The 22,123-nt window shown below is 44.4% G+C and overlaps 1 protein-coding gene across 1 annotated transcript in view; it reads left to right on the forward strand.

Moving 5' to 3' along the window:
- diaph1 (diaphanous related formin 1) overlaps positions 1-22,123 on the forward strand; it is a 131,880-nt gene that overhangs the window by 52,370 nt on the left and 57,387 nt on the right. The window contains exons 12-17 of the mRNA XM_080007677.1: positions 571-683; positions 4,026-4,141; positions 6,999-7,063; positions 9,167-9,346; positions 13,096-13,614; positions 16,544-16,658. Coding sequence (XP_079863803.1) covers positions 571-683; positions 4,026-4,141; positions 6,999-7,063; positions 9,167-9,346; positions 13,096-13,614; positions 16,544-16,658 — 1,108 coding nt within the window. The remainder of the gene's footprint in view (positions 1-570; positions 684-4,025; positions 4,142-6,998; positions 7,064-9,166; positions 9,347-13,095; positions 13,615-16,543; positions 16,659-22,123) is intronic.

The following is a 22,123-nucleotide window of genomic DNA, read 5'->3' on the forward strand; positions in this document are numbered from 1 at the left end:
AGGTGTCACAAAGGTGCAGAAAATGGTGACTGACTTTGTCAGGGATACTGCGATATTCAAGCCTAACTTTTTTTTGGTGTTATAGACAGAAGTCTACATAACAAACATATAATTTTTACAATTTATTTGTTTTGTAACTTACCTGCTTATTGTAATGTTTATAATCTTTCATGCTGGATTTTACCAGCAGGGGGCATACAAATGCCAAAATGTCTTTCTCCTATTTGACCGGCATTGTCCTCATTGAAAGGTCAAATATGGTGATGTGAAACTGGTTGTTTCTCTGATTATATCATCTGAGAGCAAAGGTCCTCTTGTCCTGCTCATAATTATTTCAAGCATAACAACACATTGGTATAATAAATGGACTTCCATGATGAACAGTGTTGTAATGTTATAGGAGCTGCAGAAGTGTGTGTGTGTGTGTGTGTGTGTGTGTGTGTGTGTGTGTGTGTGTGTGTGTGTGTGTGTGTGTGTGTGTGTGTGTGTGTGTGTGTGTGTGTGTGTGTGTGTGTGTGTGTGTGTGTGGCAGCTTTTTGGTGGTATCCCTTAACCTTCTCTGCTACTGAGGTGAGAGAGGTGTTTGAGATCCTTGTCAACACAGTGAAGGACTCCAAAGCGGAAGGCCACTTCCTGTCCCTGCTCCAGCACCTGCTTCTGGTCCGGAATGATTACTTGGCCAGGTAAAGCACAGACACACACACATGCAAGTCCACACTGTTTCCTACACATGTATAGTACCCGTCAAATGTTTGAGTAAGCGTTCCCGTTATTCGGTAATTGCCGGTTTTTGAAGTCTGACATATTTAAATCTCTCCAGTCATAATGTCCGGTGAAAGTAATTCCCTCCAGACACAATTTCAACTTCAAGTGCTGGGTGGATCATTTCGACAAAAAAAAGTTGGCAGATCTCAAAATTTCCGTGCTCGACAAGTTGCAACGAGAAGCCAATCAGTTTGGACGATCTAAAGCTGATCTGAAAGCTTCACCTCTGAGCAATCACATTTGTCGATATATAACTAAGCCCCACCGCCTCTCTCATGGACAGATTGCACTTGCAAACACACACACAGAGCGGAGACCGAAAGATATCTAGAAATCTGAGGAGAAATATAAAGATGATGTATCATTGACAACAGGGACACACATCCATAGTTTGGCGTTCTTTTTTGGATATTTAAGTTCCGAATCCAAAGCAGATGGTAAATATTAATTGTGTAAAATATGTTGTCGTGATGTCCTGACGAAGATGGACAACTCAACAAACTTTCTTTATTTAGACCTACTTGCCATATTTATTTTGTTTTTGATTTGATCAAAATGTTATTTTAGTGAAATGTAAATTATAGAGGCTGCACATGTTACTTATTGTTTACGAACAGAAATTATTTGATTTCAGGTCGTAATATTCATAAATTGTATTTATTTATTTTTAAAATGGCTTAACTGACGGCACTTTTTTATTTTAAATATTGATTAAAAAATATATTATACATCTACATGCCTTGATGATGTGTCTCTATATAGCCTGCTTATCAATTGTTTTTAAGCTTTAACTGTATAAAGTTGTATGGAAATAGTTTCACTATATGGTACGTTTAAATGGATAAGTAAAGTACATTGTGTTTAACTGCGTGGATCTTTAAATTATAATTGAAGTTCAGGGGATTTCAGTCTGAAGCCCAATTCAGTTACAAGTCTGAAATGTGTATTAAACGGTATTAGAACACAAACATGTCTTTATTAGATGTCCTCTGAGTTAAATATCATGTTACCTAATTAACCAATTCCTGTTAACTGTTAACTGTCCATGATTACTCTAAATAGAGGTACCATAGACAGGTTGTCCTGAATATAAGGGAACAGAGAATAGCAGCATATGCTCAGTTAAGAAGTGAAGGTCAATTTTCAAGTCAAATCGGTAGACCATCGCAAGTGTCTGTAACTGCTGTAGCCAAGACCATCAAACAGATGAAGAAAGTGGCATTCATGAGGGACAGACAAGGTCAGAATGGCTGCAAAGACACCATTGTTAAGAGTGGAGAAAGAGAAAGACAGTTGCCTTGGCCACAGAAAACACAGAATCTGTAAGTTTGAGGAATGGAAGTTGGAGAAAGAGAGCCTGGAGGGGCGCAGATTAGTTCTATATTTGTGGTCGCACTGTTAAGCAAAGAGGAGGCCTGTGTCATGATCTGGGGTTACCTTGCTGGAGAAAGAGTTGGGGATCCTTGTCTTTTATGTCCATGGCAATCTCAACCAGCCTGACTATCGTTGTGTGTCAGAGGCAGACCATTCCATCATGATTACTTATAGATGGGCAACAGCAAAATCACCACCCGAAACACGTCACAATTGTGCAAGGACTATCTGATGAAGAACAATTTTAACTTGTGATTCCAGCTAATGATCTGGAATGGACCTCATTCCCATGGAGTTTGTTTGGCACCAACAGGATGGAAGAGTTGAAGTAAAGCATCCCAAAAGTGCCTGACCACTCTAGGAACTGCTGCAGAGGAGCTTAACCAAATGCCTCTCGTTTGTGAGGCTGTAAGATTCAGAGATAATTAAAATTTTTCTCAAACATTGGTTTGACTGAATGTACAAACTGTAATTATGGAGAAAAAAAAGCATGGTTTACAGCAAGTGTGCTCAAACATTTGACTGGTACTACATCCACTGGTACTAGATATTCCACAGGTTTGCACTCATGCTTGTGTGTTTTGTTTCCATTGCCAAGTCTATTTGTTCCTCCTCACTCCACACATGCAGTCATACAGAGGGGACCAAAATAGTTTGCCCAGACAGATTGGATTGTGAGGAAGAGCTTACCCCTCCCGCCCCCTCTTGTTTCCACCTCCCTCTCCCCGTTCGCGGTGTTTGTTTTCCTGTCGCTCCAAAGCTGTGAAATTAATACATGCAAAAGAAGTCCAATTCCATTTTAATAGAAATGAGCACCTTCACCCCCTTATCGCCAGAAATATGCTAATGTCCCTCCCAAAGGCCCTGAGGGGGTTCAGCTCAGGAGCGAGAGGAGGGAGAATGAATGAAAGACAAGACGGGGGTGGAATAATAGAGGGTACAAGTCAAGAGCTGGAGAAGGTGGTGTTGCATAAGTGCATGAGGCGCGCACGCTCACGTGCACAAACACAGGCCCATAACTTTAAGCGCATGCTTGTGCAAAAAATAAAATAAAAAAACCACCAACAGAAAGCCAGTGGAAAATTGGCTGAAAAACACACGCAACACATTCATAGGAGCAATTGAGTTGTTGCTGTGTGTTCTGAATAAAGAAAGAGAAGCCCCAAAAACACACACATGCAATCACCGGTTTCAACCTCTACCAAAGCGATGGGGCATAAATGAGCATCAATGTTTCACGCAGTACACACACTTCTAAACATGACATAGTTCAGGGGTGTGTTAAGACCAAGCTACATTAGAACATGCATCACTAAATACATGGTCACCCCCTAAAAATATGGAAAAAGTAGCTTGCCAAGAGATAATATTACATGATATCTTGCTTATTCTTTTGCATCGTACTGGTTGTAAATTTAAGCAGGTATCATAACTCACACTGGACACTAGATGTCTCTCTTGCTCTATGAGAGAGAGAGAGAGGGAGAGAGGGGGAGAAGGGGGGGGGGGCAAGAGAGAGCACATGACAGAGAAAAGAGAGACTCACCTCCAAAATTGAGTGTGTGAAAGTGCCCGCACAAACACCGTCTCAAACTTACACGCGATCAATCTTTGTGACAAGAGACTCAAGCTGCCAGGGACAATGAACGTTTGTTCACACTCTGATCTGAAAGGATGCGCTGCGCCGCCTTCGCGCAGATCTCTTCATTGACACCCTTCAAGAGATGCCCGGTGCACAAAACACGCATGCGGCAGAGAACATAGCGGTTCCGTCTTTATCTCACTTGTTCACGTCTACCTCCTTTTTTTTTTGTTAACCTTTGCTCCTTCTGTTTATGATTTTCTCCCTCTCTTTCAACCTTTTGTTTGCTGTCCATCCATTGCAGGCCCCAGTACTACAAGTTGATGGATGAGTGTATTGCTCAGATCGTGCTTCACAGGAACGGTGCCGACCCAGACTTCAAGTGCCGCCACCTCAGTCTGGACATTGAGGGATTGATAGGTGAGCTGTAATTGCACAACGTGAACACAAAAACACACACACACACACACACACACACACACACAAACACAAACAAACAGATGGCTCTCATCTCATTCTTGAGAGTGCTCGTTCCCACTTCCGTCTCCAGGCAGCCCACTCCACTGATAATTTGTCAGACTGGAATGATTGAATAAATTGGAGGAATATACATGTTTCATTATCCCCTGTGTGTTTTGAAGACCGATTACATTGATTTGATTACTGAATGTTTGGGGGAGGGGGGGCGGAGGAGGTGTTGGAAGAGAAGATTGCCTTTCATGAAACACGATTCGCAGATTGATGTCGAACTAAACTCTTCCACCGAGTAGGCTCACTGAGCTACTCTTTGTGAGCTACTCAGTACGTCAGCATGCACACGAGTACAGTACACAAAGTGTCGTGGTCAAGCAGGCGCAGTCGCCGAGATGTGCCACAGGGTGGCGACATGCATAATCATTGTGCAGTGAAGTGGGTCATAAATTCAACAAGCCCTGTTATCATCTGAGGATCAAAGCTCTGACCATCCAGGTGTCATAAGACCCGTTACGCAGCTCAGACTCTATTGTCTTTTGCCAAAGTGATGCTTGACACACAAAGGTAGATTAATATTTGCATTGGCAGCACTTCTGAATGTCTAAAACACTTGAATACACGTCTGGGTTCAACAAAGTCTGACGTTATTATTCCTGTGGCCTTTGTTGTTCGTCATCCCGTCTCTCTCTCTCTCTCTCTCTCTCTCTCTCTCTCTCTCTCTCTCTCTCTCTCTCTCTCTCTCTCTCTCGCTCTCTCCTTCACACATTGTTGCGTTGTTGACTAGTAAAGTTAAATTGCTCCAAAAATGTGTTTCTGGGCTGGGAAAACTACAAGTCTCATTCAACGCGTCGCACCTGCTTGCTCATCCTAGAGTTTGTTCCGTGCGACACTTTCGGCACTAATGAACATTTAGATGGCGCTAATTGGACCAGGCAGGGTCTGGTACCTGCACCAACCGCAGCTCCACCTCTAACGAAAACCAGAACAGAGTGGAGATAGTTCTGGAGGACGTGTCTCAAGAGTTCAATACTCCGTTATGGCAGTCCTCTGATGCTTGCTGCAGGAGGCTCTAATTGCACCGTTTCTAAATGCGTCCCACTACGCGCTGATTCTCATACACAAGACTGGCCTCCTTTAAAGCTGCCAGCGTTATTATCGGTAGAAAGCAGCCCAATTCTGCCCCGCATGCATTATTTAGTGTTTTTCTTTGAACTCCAAAATTCTCGGTGCAGTTTCTCTCTCCCTAGCCCCCAATGGTGCTCTTGTGTCAAAGCTTGTCCCATTTAAACTTGCCACCACGGCAGAGGAGACGTAACCCCAGACCCTTCTATTGCAAACTCCATAACCGTTCAAACTCCAGACGCACGCCAGACAACGCGCAGGCCGTAGCGTTATTCACATCGAGATTCATCCGCCAAGGTCTTCATGTCTCTTTCTTGTCGGCTTTCTCAGGCTACTTATCTGTTAATATTATTTTTAGCCTCCCACCATACTATACATATTTTTTTGATCTGCAGTTTTGTTTTTAAACAGTCCCTCCACTCAAAGCTGTGTTTTCTTTATTGTTCTCAGAAGCATGGCTTCAACCAAATATAAATAAATATACAGATTGTTTTTTTTTTTCCACATGAAACAATCTCTGTACAGAAGAGAGAGATTTCCGGAAACAAATGAGTCGCGAACTGACAAGGACGAGCGTTTTTTCTGACATCACATTATTCGGCTCGTATTGTCGAGCAATCAGTCCGTTTTCCCAATCTGTGCAATAACACCAACCTTACTACTTATTGACATTGTGGTGAAAATTGCTGAATAATTGCCAATATTAAAAGGCAGCTAACCAGATATGCCAGATGACCTGTTTTTTTGGAGTTGGGTATATCTCTCGACCATTTACAGATGGATCCTATGCTTAAAAAAATAAAAAATAAAAATTGCATCGATGTGCCCAACACCACAGACGGGGTTTGTGTTTGTAGTGCCAGTCTTCTCTCCAACATTTTTCTGTTTCATCGTGTTTTGCTTTCTGGCATGGCGTGTTGATTTCTTTTCATCCAGTTAGCCTGTAGCATTTAACTCTGTGCCAAACAGCCCTTTGCACTGCACGTGCTCCGGTTGCCCTCAGGCTCCATGACCAACTGTAGACCCTGCAATTTCACTGGAATAAACCGTCATTTGACAATTTGGGCCTGACTCATGCTTCACTCAGCCAACTACAACCTTTAGTGATGGTCCAGCGCGGGAAGTTTGACTTTCCTTTTTATTTAAGTCTGGACAAAGAGTGTGAGAGTAAAAATCCATCTGAAACCTAGTGCTGCGAGAAGCATTGAAACGAAGACGGGATTAGTGTTCCCACACCATCTACTGAGTGTGAGTGTGAGTGTGTGTGTGTGTGTGTGTGTGTGTGGTGACTGCTGGGAGTGGAAGGGGGTGATGGGTAGCATGCAACAGGATTCCGTTCACAATGAAACACCGCTGCAATCGTATCACTGATCTGGACTTTGGGTGTGATAAGGACAGAGCAAAAGAAAGCAGGACCGATAGGAATGTTTGGTGTGTGTATGTGTGTGTGTTTGTGTGTGTGTGTGTGTGTGTGTGTGCGTGCGCGTGCGTGTGTGTGCGAAAGAGTGTGTGCGAAAGAGTGTGTGCCTGTGGCTGCATGTGTCAGACTGGAGGGTGCGATGTCTTCCCAACCAGTTACGAGCAGGTATTTCATCTCCAACCTGTATCTGATCTGGTTTCTCTCTCTCTTTCCATCTGCCCCACCCTCGATCCCTCCATCCCTCCACCTTTCACCTCTTAGACAACATGGTGGACCAGACCAAGGTGGAAGCCAGCGAAGTCAAGGCCACCGAGCTGGAAAAGAAGGTTCTTACAAGGAAAAAAATTAAAATAAACCCCACCACCAACTTATTCACATGCACAACACACTGGCAACAATACATTCCGTCCCAGGCACACACACACGCACACACACACGCGCACGCACACAATCCCATTCTCACCGTGGAAAATCATGCGCTGTAAATGCAAACATATTCACACATGGAGACACCCGCGATGCACACGGATGCACAGTGGGGCTGTAATGAGATTTTGGCCGACTGTTCTCTGACAAGCAGTGACAAATGAGAAAGTGAGCAGAATGTGGGCTACAGAGAGAATTGAGTACACACACACACACACACACACACACACACATCTGACACCCAAGTAACAGAAATACTCACATATACCCACATACTCACACTACTGGCGCACACACAAACTCAAGCGGAGGGGGGGTAAATGCCTTGATTGCAGGGGTGCTGCTACCCTGGTGTTTCTGTCCCATTATAGGAGTGACAGGATAATTGCAAAGAGGGAGATGAAAGTAGCTCACACACACACACACGCGTGCTTTTCAAACACACATGTAATAATATTCATTGAACAAAAAGGAACTTGCGCACATCAAACTTAAGCGTCACCGTCAAACACACACTCGCATGGCCAAACCACCATCGTGCTCGTTGTACATGATAGCGTAATTGCGGCCAATCTCTTTGGCGGGGATTAGAGATGAGGCTGTCGGGGAAGCTGACAGCAAGAGGAAGGAATCCGCCGTCTACAAATTAAATGCCGTGTGAATGTGTGTGATGCACTTCTGCGCGGGAATTCATTTGGTTGGTGAATTGCGCTCGACAATGTTTGTCAAGAATCCTCGAAGAATCCTTGAAAGTTTGACTGTGAGGGAAAAATACGATTTCAATTGCGGCCCCCTCTCAATGAAAATGGGTGCGGGCTCCTTAACAGCTGTGTGCAAAGAGAGCTGATTTTAGCGTGTGTGTGTATGTGTGTGTGTGTGTGCGCTCCCACCCCCACATGCCCTCACACAAACCCGGGGTGGGGGGGGGGGGGGGGGGATGCTGGTAGCGTTCACATTATTCATCTACTTTAACAAATAATCAGTTCAACAATGAATGATTTATGAACGGCGTGACCTTTTCAGACTCCGCGCCACCTCCTCGCCATCCGGAACTTTCACACAGCGGTGCTGTGGCCTCACTTACTTTCGGCACAATTAAAAATAACCTCTCGTCGGCCGCTCCCAATCTGCCCGCTTTTCTGCATTTCATATTAACGTTGAAATGTCACGAAACGCCTCGCACAACAAACCTTCATTCGAGGTCCCCTCGTCTTTCCTCGTTCAGTTGAATGCTTCAAAGTAAATTTATGTAGATCTGTGACATTATTTTGATATTTGTTTATTAGGGGATGCTGTGAAATACTCTATTGTGATTGGTCAATTGCAGCAATCAGTGGTCAGTTATTTCTGAGTGACCGCCGATCTGTTAATACTGACTGTTGCCACAGGCGATTGTATCTCTGCTGGTTTCATGTTTCTCTTATCACTCCGCCAACATGTTCTTGCGAACACTAGCTAGCAGCACCATCTTGTGATGCTATGTAGATATTACAGTGGAATAGATGAATGTGAACATGGATATCAAAATCCCCAATGTCTCATTTCACGATTAATGTAAATGTCGAATTCAACATTGATACCAGTGTACTGGTTGGTCTCATGTTTGGCTTTTTGTTTTTGTTGTAGGGCGGATAGTTTACTACATTGTTACAGTGTTAGCTACGCTGCTGGGCACTATTTTTCATAGCCAAAATTCATAAAGTAGGCATACTTCTCATAAAATCATTTCAAATAAAAATTCTGTGTCATTGTAGTAATTTATCTAGTAAGTAGCAATGTACTCAAGGTAATGTGCAGCCAACCGCTCCGTCATCATTACAAAATAATAACCGGCTTGCTGCACGTTGTCCTTTACATATACTGTAGGTTCTTGTGTAAAAGTGTAAGCAAGCTTGACTAGCATTTATGTCGCTCCGTTGTGTCCTTGTGTTAACAACACGCAACCATGTACACCTGAGCACGGAAATATGTTTTGCATCTCCGCTGCTAATTGTGTATTTCAGCTGAATACGGAGTTAACTGCGCGCCACGAGCTGCAGGTGGAGCTGAAGAAGTTGGAGGGCGACTACGAGCAGCGTCTGCAGGAGCTGAGCCAGGAGAAAGAGCAGCTGGCCAACTCCAAGCAGGAGAGAGACCATGAGAACAAGGGACTCCAGCAGCAACTGGGCACGCTGCAGCAGCAGGTACACACACACACACACACACATACACACGCACACACGCACACACTGCAATGCCAACAATGGAACAAGGGATTTTTTGCTGTAATCCAATTGGCTGCTGTAGCTGGCGTGATTACACACACACCTGGATAAGGCTCAGCTCTCATCCTTACTATGACATCCCAAAAACCGGAATGGGAGAGGCAGTCACTTTGGGTATTTTAAAAGTTGGAAAGCATTCAAGAGACATTATTCTCAACAGAATGGGCGTTTTTATATTGGAAGTGCAGATTAATGTAGTTGGTAAACTTAATGAATCAAACCTATGCAAGCATGCCTCTTTTCTCACACACACACACACACACACACACACACACACACACACACACACACACACACACACACACACACCTCTTTCCCACTGCACGAAAAACCCGGTAACATCCACTAACAACTGGCATTCGTCATTAGTGGGAAAGGTTACACCCGGGTTTCAGTCTCTGACAAATAACCCTGCAATAGACACAGGTATTTATCGGCTCCAGCCCTGATTGGCTTTGATGGAAGCAGTACACCCTTGTCGACGCGCCGAACGTTGGCATGTAAATAGACAGGAATATCCGTGTATCATTCGTTCATTTCATGTCCGATTTAGCATCCAAAATCAGAAGTCGATAATTTTTTTTCCCGTATGCGGGACCATAAAATGTTTTGAGAGTGGAGACCGCTTCGTGGAGACCACAGCGGAGAACCCCCATGCTCCCCAAATCTCGCTAGAAACCGCGCCTCTGCACGCAGCAGGATGTAAACAAATACTCAAAGGCACACAGAGGAAAATGAACCAAGGCAGAAGAAATAAAGTACAACAACGTGTACTGGATAGGGACCTATAATTAATATTCATATTTTGGCGAAGTTGGGCGCCACCAGATTTTTGAAAAAAAAAACCTGGAAAATTGTAATTTAGTTCATGGTCGCACGGGCGGCGACAAAGGTCCTCAGCTCTCAGGGAAGCGGTTATTTCACATTCAGAAATTCCCACACATGTCAGATAAATACACAAGTACTTCTTAATCGAACAATGAATGTTTATCTTTTATAAAAGAGTTATATAGTAGGTTAAATAGGTTGGGGTAGAAAATCAAAGTTAAAGTAGGTTAAAACCCAAACTCACCTCTGGGAAATTAAATGGTGGTTACAATGAAAAGAGGGAGAGGTTGACTGAGAGGGACTTACTGTAAATGCACTCTGAGGGACAACTTTGTATTCTAAACTGAATAATAAAAGAAAGAGATTATCGCCGTGCTACCCGACATCACTTTGCCATGTTTTACCGGAGGTCCGGTGCGCACTGGCTTAGTCTTTGTCTGGATCACTGTATCGGCTCCGATGAGTCGTTCGCCTTTGTCACCGGATCGGCTCGCTGGCTGTCTGGTCCGGAACGGCAAGGATGGTCATGGATCTTTCCGTATTGTCGAGTCCTAGAACGTCGAGGTACGGCAGGAATTATTCCAGACTTGGCACGTAGTGGTTGGGTGGCGTGTCGGCGGGTTCGGTGGATCTGGTGCGTTCGTTCAACGCAAGAAAAGTGACTAGTTGAAAATGGTTATTCGAGCCGGAACGAGGGATCTTTAAACGGTGGTTCTTCAACCAGGTTTAAGTGAAGGTAAAAAGAAGAAAAGCTTTCAAGTTACGCTAGGTATGCTTTCAAGCATACCGGAGGGTCTCTGTGACATGGCTGCGGTGCGGTTTGGAAAATGTGGTTTCCAGAGAACAGGCATGCGGTTTGCCACAGCGGCAGGTAAAAAAAATTAAAGTAAGTCCTTCAGGTTAACTTCATGGTCGCGAGAGAGCGAGATCCTTGGGAGCAAAAGAAACTGATGAGTGGTTGTATCGGGGCTTTATGTGCTTCAAGGATGCAGAACCGGAAGTGACTTCCTTCAACGGCCATTGGTCGAGGGGTTCGTAAGAGGTTTCCCATTAGTCGGGGAATTCTCAGGAGGGTTTATGTTAGTTAGCTGTAGAGGTGGGCATGCCTCTTCATGGTGAGGCATTGAAAACCCTATTCTATAATCGGAATCCGAAAACCCGTCTTTCTATCTCCGTATTACATAAATTTTTGTCAAATACATCTTGAAATAAAAGACGACAAAATCCAGCATCTTGGGAGTGCAAGACTCTGACAACACATACATGAATTAATCTTTGGAATGCAAGAACATAAACAATTACGAAAAATGAATCTTTGGGATGCCAGGAGGAAAATCGTACATGTCTAAATCTTTTAACTGCACATATAAACTTTCACACAGAATTAATCTTTGAAATGTATAAAACAACGCAGTATAAAACAACTATAATACTGTGCCTTACTTGGTCAGTATACATCTCCCTAAGTCGACAGTGGTAACGATCTCTGCACAATCACCTAAGGAAGAATGTTAAATCAATGTGGTTATTTAGATACGTTATCGGTCCAATCTCCTTAATAAACGTAATAAATAATAAAAGAATGAACAGCATCTTTGTACGGCTACTCCTTAGCGTAGAGCGATATTGCTAAAATCTAATATGGCAATATTTCTTTGACCAGTAGCACACACGATCATTTATTGATTGTTGAAACATATTTTGTTGATGGCTATTGGTGCTTTCATAAGATGTCTACACACAAGAAATATTTTAGAAAGAATCATCAGTAATGTGGATAACAAAACCAAGCAGATAGAGGTATTGATTAGAACAGAACTAGCGGTCTTTGCAGTTCAGAAACGGACTTCACTATAATGCAGCCCGGAGCACAACATTTTAACTATATTTTGATATCGTCCCAGACAATATTGAGTCTCATATCCCAATTTTCAATATATTCAATATTCACAACCATATCCTCCAGCCATACTGCTCACTGACACGGAGCCTGGAGCGATTGAGGGTATCGTTAGACGATAGGGCCTTCAACATGATGCAACAGAGAAAGAAACAAGGGGTGTGTTGCTGTCTAGTGTCCTGCTGCCACACCAGCTGGACACACACACACACACACACACACACACACACACACACACACACACACACACACAAACACACAAGTGACCCAAAACAGTCTGCTCGGATCCATTTGTGCGTACGCGTGTGCCTGAAACCATACGTGTTTGTCCGTGTCAGTTAGAGGGTTATTCAGACCTCAAGACGATCCTGATCCAAAGCGGCTGATGCCAGCAGAATCTTTTTTTCGCGCACACAGAGTTTCAAGCACGTTCACAAACACACATTTATGCATGCTTGTCCAAAGCCCCTCACATCAAAGCCATCAAAAAGCACTTCTTATTCCGAGATGGCTGACTCTCCACGTTTGAGACGCTGCCCGTCAAAGATTTATTCGCATGTAGAGATCGCTCACTGTCCCGGCGTATGAAGCCTCGCCCGGCTCTTCATCTGCAGCCTTGTTCAGACAGGCGGCCTTTTGAGGCCCTCCACGTCTGCCACTCCCGCTTCTCTCCCTCAAAGTCAGAGGAAACAGATTGATGAACGACCACTACTGCTGCTGGAGTGAACATGTTGGGGCTGAGAGAATATCTAATAGTGATTTGTTTGTTTTTGTGTTTGTCGCATCTCAACTTGATTTATTTATGTATGCCTGAATATTTTCCACTCCCAGGTGAAAAAGTTTTCTCCTGACAACACTGTCCTCCTCCCTAGCTCTCCAAAAATGCCCCTCTCTCTCTCCCTCTCTCTCTCTCTCTCTCTCTCTCTCCCCCTCTCTCCAGATTGAGAATCTATCCAAGGCCCTGGAAGAGGCCAAAACCAAAGTTATCACTGTTACCGTTCCCGTGCCAATGGCGGGGGGGGTGCCTCCTCCTCCCCCACCTCCCCCTTTACCAGGCCAGACTGGTGTCCCACCCCCTCCGCCACCCCCGCCACCCCCACCACCTTTACCGGGACAAGTGGTCATGCCTCCTCCTCCACCTCCGCCTCCTCTCCCGGGCCATGCCATCATGCCGCCTCCTCCCCCACCGCCCCCCCTACCGGGTATGGTAGGCATGCCGGGCCCTCCTCCACCACCGCCCCCTCCACCCTTTCCGGGCATGGGAATCCCACCTCCACCCCCGCCTCCGCCTGGGGGTCCTGGCATACCCCCTCCCCCGCCGGGCATGGGCATGGCCCCGCCGCCTCCACCCGGCATGGGAGGCTGGGGTGCCCCAGCACCCCCTCCGCTGCCCTTTGGACTTCAGCCGAAGAAGGAATACAAGCCCGAGGTCCAGCTGAAGAGGGCCAACTGGAGCAAGGTGAGTTAGCTTTAGAAGAGTTTTAATTAATATGCATCTCATAATAAGCCTGAGCAGTTGCTCATGATTTATAGTCAATTTCATCGTTCTATCACCTCATTCAGGCTCAACAAGTTTGTATAATAATTTGGTCCCCTCTCTTACTTTTTAGTTTGAATGTTTTGCTTGAGTTAAACACTAATGGCCGGCTGGCTGTTAGTTATTCTTGTCTTGTTCTTTTGCGCGTTATTATGGAATTTCTCTGACAATTTTTCTTAACTCATTGAAGTCACATTTATCGCCTGTGACAACCTCTGGCTTGTAGCACAAAGAAACAGGCTGAAAACCTGTCAAACTGTTAAATGTTATTGTAATGTTTCTGTAAGGGATATTTCAGAACATGGATTTGATAACTCGCCGTGCGCAAGATCTGCTGTTGCCCGCAAGAAAAAAAACATCCTTTCTATGTTTTGTCATAACTCATACAAACATTTGGGGAAAAAACTGCTGTCAAAAGTGCAGACTCCAAGGGTATTGATTTCTATATTTACAAGTTCTCCATTTTTTTTCTTATTTTTGGCTGCTGCCAGCTGTACAGTCTGTTGACAAATTGACAAAATGACAAAACCTGATGAGTTTATGCTGAAGAAAGTGCTTCTACCAGAAAAAGCAAAACTGCAAAAGAGACCAAACACTCCAGACGGTTAATGACTATTGATTATTTAGTCATTAACTTTTGACGATAATAAAAAAAAGAGATCTAAAAATGTGCAGCTCTATCCCGATGTGACAAGCCGCGTCAAAGATGTTGAACATTAAAAGAAAGGCTACAAGGGTTTCTGCTTTTTTCTTGCACATGAAAGCATTAAGATGCCTGTAATGGATATGAAAACACACCATGGGTCAGTCATCATGTTTTAGCGATCCCTGACTCAAACGTCTGTATGCTGTTCTTCAAACGTCATCGATTAGTACAGCATTGAAAAGGTGCTATTGGTGCATCCCTAGAGTTAATTTGGTTCTTCATGTTAGCATCACAGTCACTCACAGCCGGCCATTTCTCCCATTGAAGTCTTGATTGGAATAAATTTGTATGGAACCAAAACCATGCGAAAACCATTTGTATTGCCCCTAAATATATATTTTGAATGTTGAATTTAAATCAGCATTTAGATCATCTGAATGGATTCATCTGTATTCATATTTTATGAGCAAGACTTTACATCTTTAAACTAGTTTAGTGCAACATGCAAATGTGTCGAGATATATGATTTGATTTAGCTGAGGGTGCGCTTGTTTTTGTGTGTGTGTGTGTGTGTGTGTGTGAGAGAGAGAAAAGACAAAAATATGAGAACTTTCACAGTGAGCTTCTGACCAAAAGTGTGTGTGTGTGTGTGTGTGTGTGTGTGTGTGTGTGTGTGTGTGTGTGTGTGTGTGTGTGTGTGTGTGTGTGTGTGTGTGTGTGTGTGTGTGTGTGTGTGTGTGTGTGTGTGTGTGTGTGTGTGTGTGTGTGGTTCATGTTCCGCTCCTCTCTATGATGGTTAAAACATCAAAACAGCCCTCTGTCTCTTTAGCCCAAAGCTACTGTTTAATGGCTTCAGTCGACTTCATCAGCATTTAGCCAGCCTCTCTTCCCACCCCACCCTCCCACCGCCTTTCTTTCAGTCGAGTTGGTGAGAGGCCTTTTGACGAGGATGTCACAGAAATTGCTTTTTAATAAGCCTGCTCCTTTTAACTTTGCCGCTGAAAGATAATTAAATTGCTGCTAGAAAAGGACAGCATTCTTTTGTAATTTAAATTAACTTTTTTTTTTTTTTTTCCCCCAACCACTTGGTCTCGCCCTGCGCTGCCGCCGTCCCCTCTTTTTCTTTTTCTCTCTTGCTCCCTCCTTTCTACAGCCCTTCAACTTGCAGTGTATCACATTTCCTTCGCCTTCTTTCTCTCTGGTCCTTCCCCCCCCCCCCCACCAAACTCCCCATCACTCCCTGAGGTTTTCGTCCATAATGAAAGGCCTCGTATCTGTGAAGCTACACCCTCTCTCTCTTCTCTCTGCATTTGATTCTGCCTCTTATTCCAATCCGTGCGTCACGTTCCATCTTTTTTTCCTCCTTCAAGAAACACAAGCGAGAGGTGAAACACACACACGCACACACACACAAAGTTTCTATTGGAAGTCGTGAAAGACAGTGGTTGAGTGTGGGCGAGCCGTGTTGAAGAAACGATGAAGGGGGGGGGGCAGGTAGAAAGAGAGGAAGAATCCGTGCGTTTCGGCGGCTCCTCCGTGTGTGTGTGTGTGTGTGTGTGTGAGACGCTCGGGCCTGTTTGTGGTTTCAAAGAAGGCGGCGGAGTGAGACGGAGAGAATGTGGATCAGAACAAATGAATGCCGCCGTCCTTCTCCTCTTCCTCTTTTTTTTTTTTCCCTCCTTCCTGTGCATTCTCGTGCCTCTCGCTCCGCCGTGTCTTCCTTTCAAAACCTGCAGCGTTCCTTTTGTCGAAAGGGCCTTTTCATTTAGCCGCTTCCACGGCTAGCGCCTCTCCACGGTTCGCGCGGCCTGGTGTGATCATTTTTTCTTTTGTTTTCTTTCTTTCTTTCTGTCTTTCTTTCCTCATTGCTCCTTCTCTTCTCTGTTTGTCTTCCCCTGTCTCTCTTCCGGGCACAATGCTCTCTGTCTCTTGCTCCCCTGTCTGGCTAGTGGGTGTATTTATTATTGGGGTTTTCAAACGCACATCTCTTTTCGCTTCCTCTCTCGCCCTCGCTTTCATCGTGGCCTTGTTTTTCATCATTTTTTTTTCTGGGTCATCGACGTCCGTCTCCGCCGTGGCATCATCTCTGGTCACATCTCGAGGGTTAGGGTTTCTCTTCTTCTCCCGCCTTTAATATTTTTATCGGCCTACCTCGGTCTCTTTAACCTGTTATCGATCCCCCCCCCCCCCCCCCCCCCCCCACAGATTGGACCGGAGGACATGACGGAGAACAGTTTCTGGATCAAGGCCCAAGAGGAGTCCTACGAAAACAACGAGCTCTTTGCCAAACTCACGCTGGCCTTTTCCTCGCAGACAAAGAGTGAGTGCATGCGTGCGCTGGTGTGTGTTCAAAAATTTTGCAAAAACCCAATTTCATTGACGTTTTTTTTTTTGTTTTTTTTACATCATAACGACCGGTAGCACCGTCTTCCCCTGATACCCTCTGTCATCTCCTCTCTCTTTCCTTTCATGTCCATCCCACCACTCTCCTCCTCCATCAGCCTCCAAAGGTAAGAGCAGTACAGAAGTGCACGCACACTCATTTATTTTTCTTCCCCCACTTCACATACACCTCTTCTCCCTCTTACCCCTCTTCCTCTCCCTGTGGAGCAGCCGACTGCTCATTTACATTCTTCTGCGGCACGGTGTCAAAACAGCACCTCACATCAGCCTTTGAACAAATCCCGCACTGTGTGTGTGTGTGTGTGTGTGTGTGTGTGTGTGTGTGTGTGTGTGTGTGTGTGTGTGTGTGTGTGTGTGTGTGTGTGTGTGTGTGTGTGTGTGTGTGTGTGTGTTTGCGCGCGCGCGCATCCCCAGGGAGTCCCTGATTCGCTTTGGTCACTGTTCTTGCCAATGAGAAGCCATTGTGATTGTACAACTATTCAGATTTTGTAATTATAGCAATTCGATATATGAAGGTACAATCCGTGATGTTTCATTCGCTCGTCGCATAAATCGATCAGGATTTATTGGCGGGGGGGGGGGGGGGGGGGGGGGGGGGGGGTTCACAAACGTTGTGGATCAATGCCAGCCAGTGTGCTCTTACCTCAATGGCTGCTGAGATTTAAAGCTGTCAGAACAGGCAGTCCACACCAGACAGGGAACGCAGGCCCGACGCTTAAATTTTAGAAGTCGTTGGCAACCATGCGTCAGTGTTGACTAACACAAACGGTTGATTTTTAAGTTTTCAGGTTTTAGAAGTCCAACTTGTCTTTTTACGGTTTGTCTTGTTTTAAATTGTTAATTGTCAAACGTTTTGCAGGGATAGCATGATTTGCGGTCTCCCATCGGGTGTTTCTGTTCTCGCGCTCTCTGCCGCCTCATTTTCTTCAGCTGCACTCATGTGGTTTTTACGACGCTTGATTCCACTCCGTCACATTCTGCGGTTGACCTACTTAGTCCAGCCCTATTTATTCTGTGATTGGTTAGTTGGAGGAAAAAAAAAAAGCAACTATGACGGGAAAAGACCGCCTTTCCTAAAGGTGAAACCTTTTGAAACAAGAAGTGCTCGGAGTGTTCTCGAAAAAGTTACATGGCCACGGTGCTTTTCTCTCGGTGCATACGCTCCGTCCTCATTGGTAACAAGAGGGGGGGAAATGAGTGGTGGACACAGGCCCTTGGTCTGTGATGTCGATTGGTTATAGTCACCTGCAATTGGGAAACCGTTATTGTCAAGCACCTGATACGGCGCTCACCTCTTGACCTGTCACTCTCTGCACCATCCTCGCCCCCCTAACTACGGTACGGCACTTATATCCCCAAACTGCTCTAATTTTCTTTTTTTTTTTTTTTTTTTTTTTTTTTTTTGAAGCAGTAGCCAACATTCACCGGATCATTCCAGCTTGACTCACATTGAAAGAAACACAATGTTATTATTGATTGAGAAGTCAGGAAGGGGATTCAAACAATGGAAGGTGACAAAAGAGTATTTTTCCTAACCTTATATGATTTTCTCCCCTCACATCCCTGTTATGCTTGCATACATGTGTTTTTGCCTCCATTGTAGAGTCTTGCCATCTTGTCTTGTGTGCACGCTTGTGTGTGTGTGTGTGTGTGTGTGTGTGTGTGTGTGTGTGTGTGTGTGTGTGTGTGTGTGTGTGTGTGTGTGTGTGTGTGTGTGTGTGTGTGTGTGTGTGTGTGTGTGTGTGTTTAACCGCAGACATTCTGGATATAGACTGAGAAGTGCTTACCACTTGGGCGTGATAGATTGGGACTTGGATACAGAGAGGGGGAAGAACAGAGAAGGTCAATGATGTCCTTTGACTTGCCACCTGCTGTCCTGGCACAATTGCTGACACACGCACACACACACAGAAAGACCCACACACACAAACACATATACTGTCCACCCCCATCACCTTGTCCCGGTGTCACTGAGCAGTCTGCTTTCCTCTTCCATATTCATATCATAGCCAGGACAGTGAGAACTCATCACTAAAACGTGTGTGTGTGTGTGTATGTGTGTGTGTCCTATGTGATTCAGACCGACCTTCAGCTGAGATACAATCTCTATACTCATGCACACCCATTCTTGCTCACTTCATCTGACATGTCATATACAGACACACACTTTTTCTCACAGACACACTCCCTCGCTCCCTCTCTCACACACACACATACACACACACACAATCCCGTGCTCGTGGCTGCTGCCAGCTGTCAGCGTCAGTGAAATGTCAATGTTGGCAGCTGTCCCATCTGTATGCACCTGTACGGGGAGCTTTAACGTTCGCCTGTCAGTCCCTGAGCCCCCCCTCCCCCGACCCCCCTTCCTCTCTCTGCTCTGATTGGTTGCGTCAGCTGGCTGATGTCTAATAACCTTTTCTGAGAGCTGACTGTAAAGACACACTGGCCTTTTCTTAGCCCTGCACCTGTCTGCGTGTCGGCCTCCGGAACTTGCCTCTGTGTCTGTCTCTGTTTGACTGTGTGTGCAATTCTGTTTTTGTCTACATTTTGAGCTCCTCTCAAGCGGCAACCGTTAAGGCGGAATGTTGACGGCGATGCGAAAGTGGTTCAAACTGCATTTTAGCTAATTGACGCTAGATGCTGGCGTTGGAAGTCCTCCAACTAAACGGAATTCAGTGGGGGGGGGGGGGTTGTATTTGTATTTCTCGCTAGAAATACAGTGTAAATACAGAGTCCAGACTAACTTTTTCCACTAGTAGTTGTGGTGCTCCCAACTGAAAATCTTAAGAGCACCAGCATAAAATTTAGGAGCTCCACTGAAATCGACACGCAACGTAACGCATTCATATTTTTTCCCATTACGATTTGGTTGCTGATAAATGCTTTGGTAATGAATAGACAATTTACAGAAATAACAACGTGCTGTTTTATTTAAAAGGAAAAAGTCACAAAGTGAAGCAGTGCTTTAACAGGAAATAAATTCAGTTAAATAATGTTTTTTTATATCTACACCAAATTATGAATGAACAGATTTAAACTTTGATTTCTTAAAACTGGTCAGTACATTTCTGTCATTAACAACCACAACAAAACAAGTAGACAAGGAAATCCCTCCTATTATACCTCTCCTTTCCCTCCCTTTAGAGCACATCCCTCTGAGGGCTACTTGGGCTCGGCACCTCACAGGGTAACCCTTGTAGCTGGGCCTTCTAGCTCTTTTACCCACACTGAATCACATCTGTACAGCCTCCTTGGCATCATCTCCCCCAAGCTAGTTCCCTCGAGACTTATTCTGTTCAGGTCCTCCACTGTGTCCACATGCAGGGACCCTCTGACATGAGATTTAACCCTCTTCTTTGCCGAGAATCCCCTTTCACACACAGCAGGGGACACAGTGAGGATGAGCATAATGTGCACACGATTTAGAATGTTCTGCTAAGAATTTATTTAAAATTAATTTATGAACTAAACCTATTTGTCATTAATTACTTTTCATATACATTTCACATGTTACATGTTAACAAATAACTGACAGTTTGTATGAACTGAAAGTTATCCGTAGTGAAAACTTTTACCTCCCCCCTCTTTTATTTATTATTAATTATAATATTAAATATAGCTGCAGGCAGCAATACATGGGGTCCATTTTAGTCACGTTAGGTATGTATGACATTTTGCAGATTTTCCATAATCCAGGATCAAACTACATAAATTCAGCCTGATTCTGACCCAAATTTGTCGTGTATGCCACATTTTTAATTGTCCAGCCATAATAGTCATCTTTATCCTGTTTATAACAGGACATCTGCTGCTGCCTGTATTTCAACTTCAGTAGCCCAACTTCCAACATATTTAATTTATACTTTATAAGTATCATGATACTTTCATGATAGACAACAGATTTGTTGTCATGTATTCAATAATAACTGTATGCATTGGAGTTTTCTTTAATTTGTTTAACCACCATATCATCGGATTTTTCTGAAAAATGTCTCTATTTTCACTAATTGCAAACATAATGCCCAAAGAAGCAGTTACCATGTAGAGCGTGCAGCTATACAATGAACTAAGATTTTACCCATTTTAAATAGTAAAACAAAAAATAGAAAATCAATATGTGGCGGTCAATGTTGATATTCCGCCACAAATAAATCAATGTTTGGGAGCCTCAGCTTTCCATCTCACTCTCTCTCTCGCACGCACACGCACGCACACACACACACACACACACACACACATACACACGCTCCTAATGTTTCACATGATATAGGAGGAGGATTGGAAAAACAAAACGGTCAGCATATTTGCAAGTTGCCCTGGTGCTCCTAGTCACAATTATTACAAATTGCAATCATTTTGTATGACAATTAATTGCCAAATAAAATGTCATGATTGTGACAGTCCTATTGACACGTCTGTTGTTCACATTTGAGACAGGTGTCACCCACCCCCTTCTGATGGTGCTGAGAATAAACCCAAACTCATGGCTTCAAATCAACAAACGGTCACGCTACATCAATTTTTTTTCTCCTCTGGCGGTCTTTGATTATGTCAAACCTCTACAGTTTGGAGTGCAATGAAAGCAGCAGAGGAGTGGGAAATACTTGGGCTCGTTTTCTGCAGGCCATATGTATTAGATTTTAATCACACTGGAGTTGTCCAACTAGAGCCCAACTCATGTTATGCAGATTTACCTCACCCATTCCTCCGGTTCCACACAAATCCATACATACGCTCCATGCTCAAGGCCGGAGACCTTCCAGATTCCTCCTTTCTACCTCCAATACCCTACCCTCATTTCCATCTCCTTCCTCACCTCCCTCAATCCCCGGCAAGGCTTTCTTAATTTATATGGCACATTGTGTTTTACATGACATATAAATAAAAACTAAAAACAAAAAAGCTTTGATATAAAATGCAAATGAAACTCCCTGGTTCCCGGCAAAAAGCGATGTGATCCCCCCCACCACACACACACACACACACACACACACACACACACACACACACACACACACACACACACACACACACACACACTCTCACACATGGGGTGGTACGGCCGGGGGCAGGGTCAGAGGTTTTGGCCTTGATAGACGAGCACAACTCTGATGGGAAGAGACACCGCCTTCCGGCTGAACACGGCTCCTCTGGACACTCAATGCACACACTCACTCACACACACACACCACACAGACACACAAACCACAACACTTTACTGCACACGTGCATTGTGTTTACTACCGTGTTAATCCATTTGTTCTTTATGTCAGTCTTTTCGTCTTTCTCATAATTTGAAGTTCCTACCACTTGTTTAGTGTTGTTTTTTTCTTTATTTGTTGTTGGTGTTGGCTTTCCTGACTGTAGATATTCACGGTC

Source organism: Zeus faber (genome assembly GCF_960531495.2).
Source record: "Zeus faber genome assembly, chromosome: 10".
Classification (NCBI taxonomy): Eukaryota; Metazoa; Chordata; class Actinopteri; order Zeiformes; family Zeidae; genus Zeus; species Zeus faber.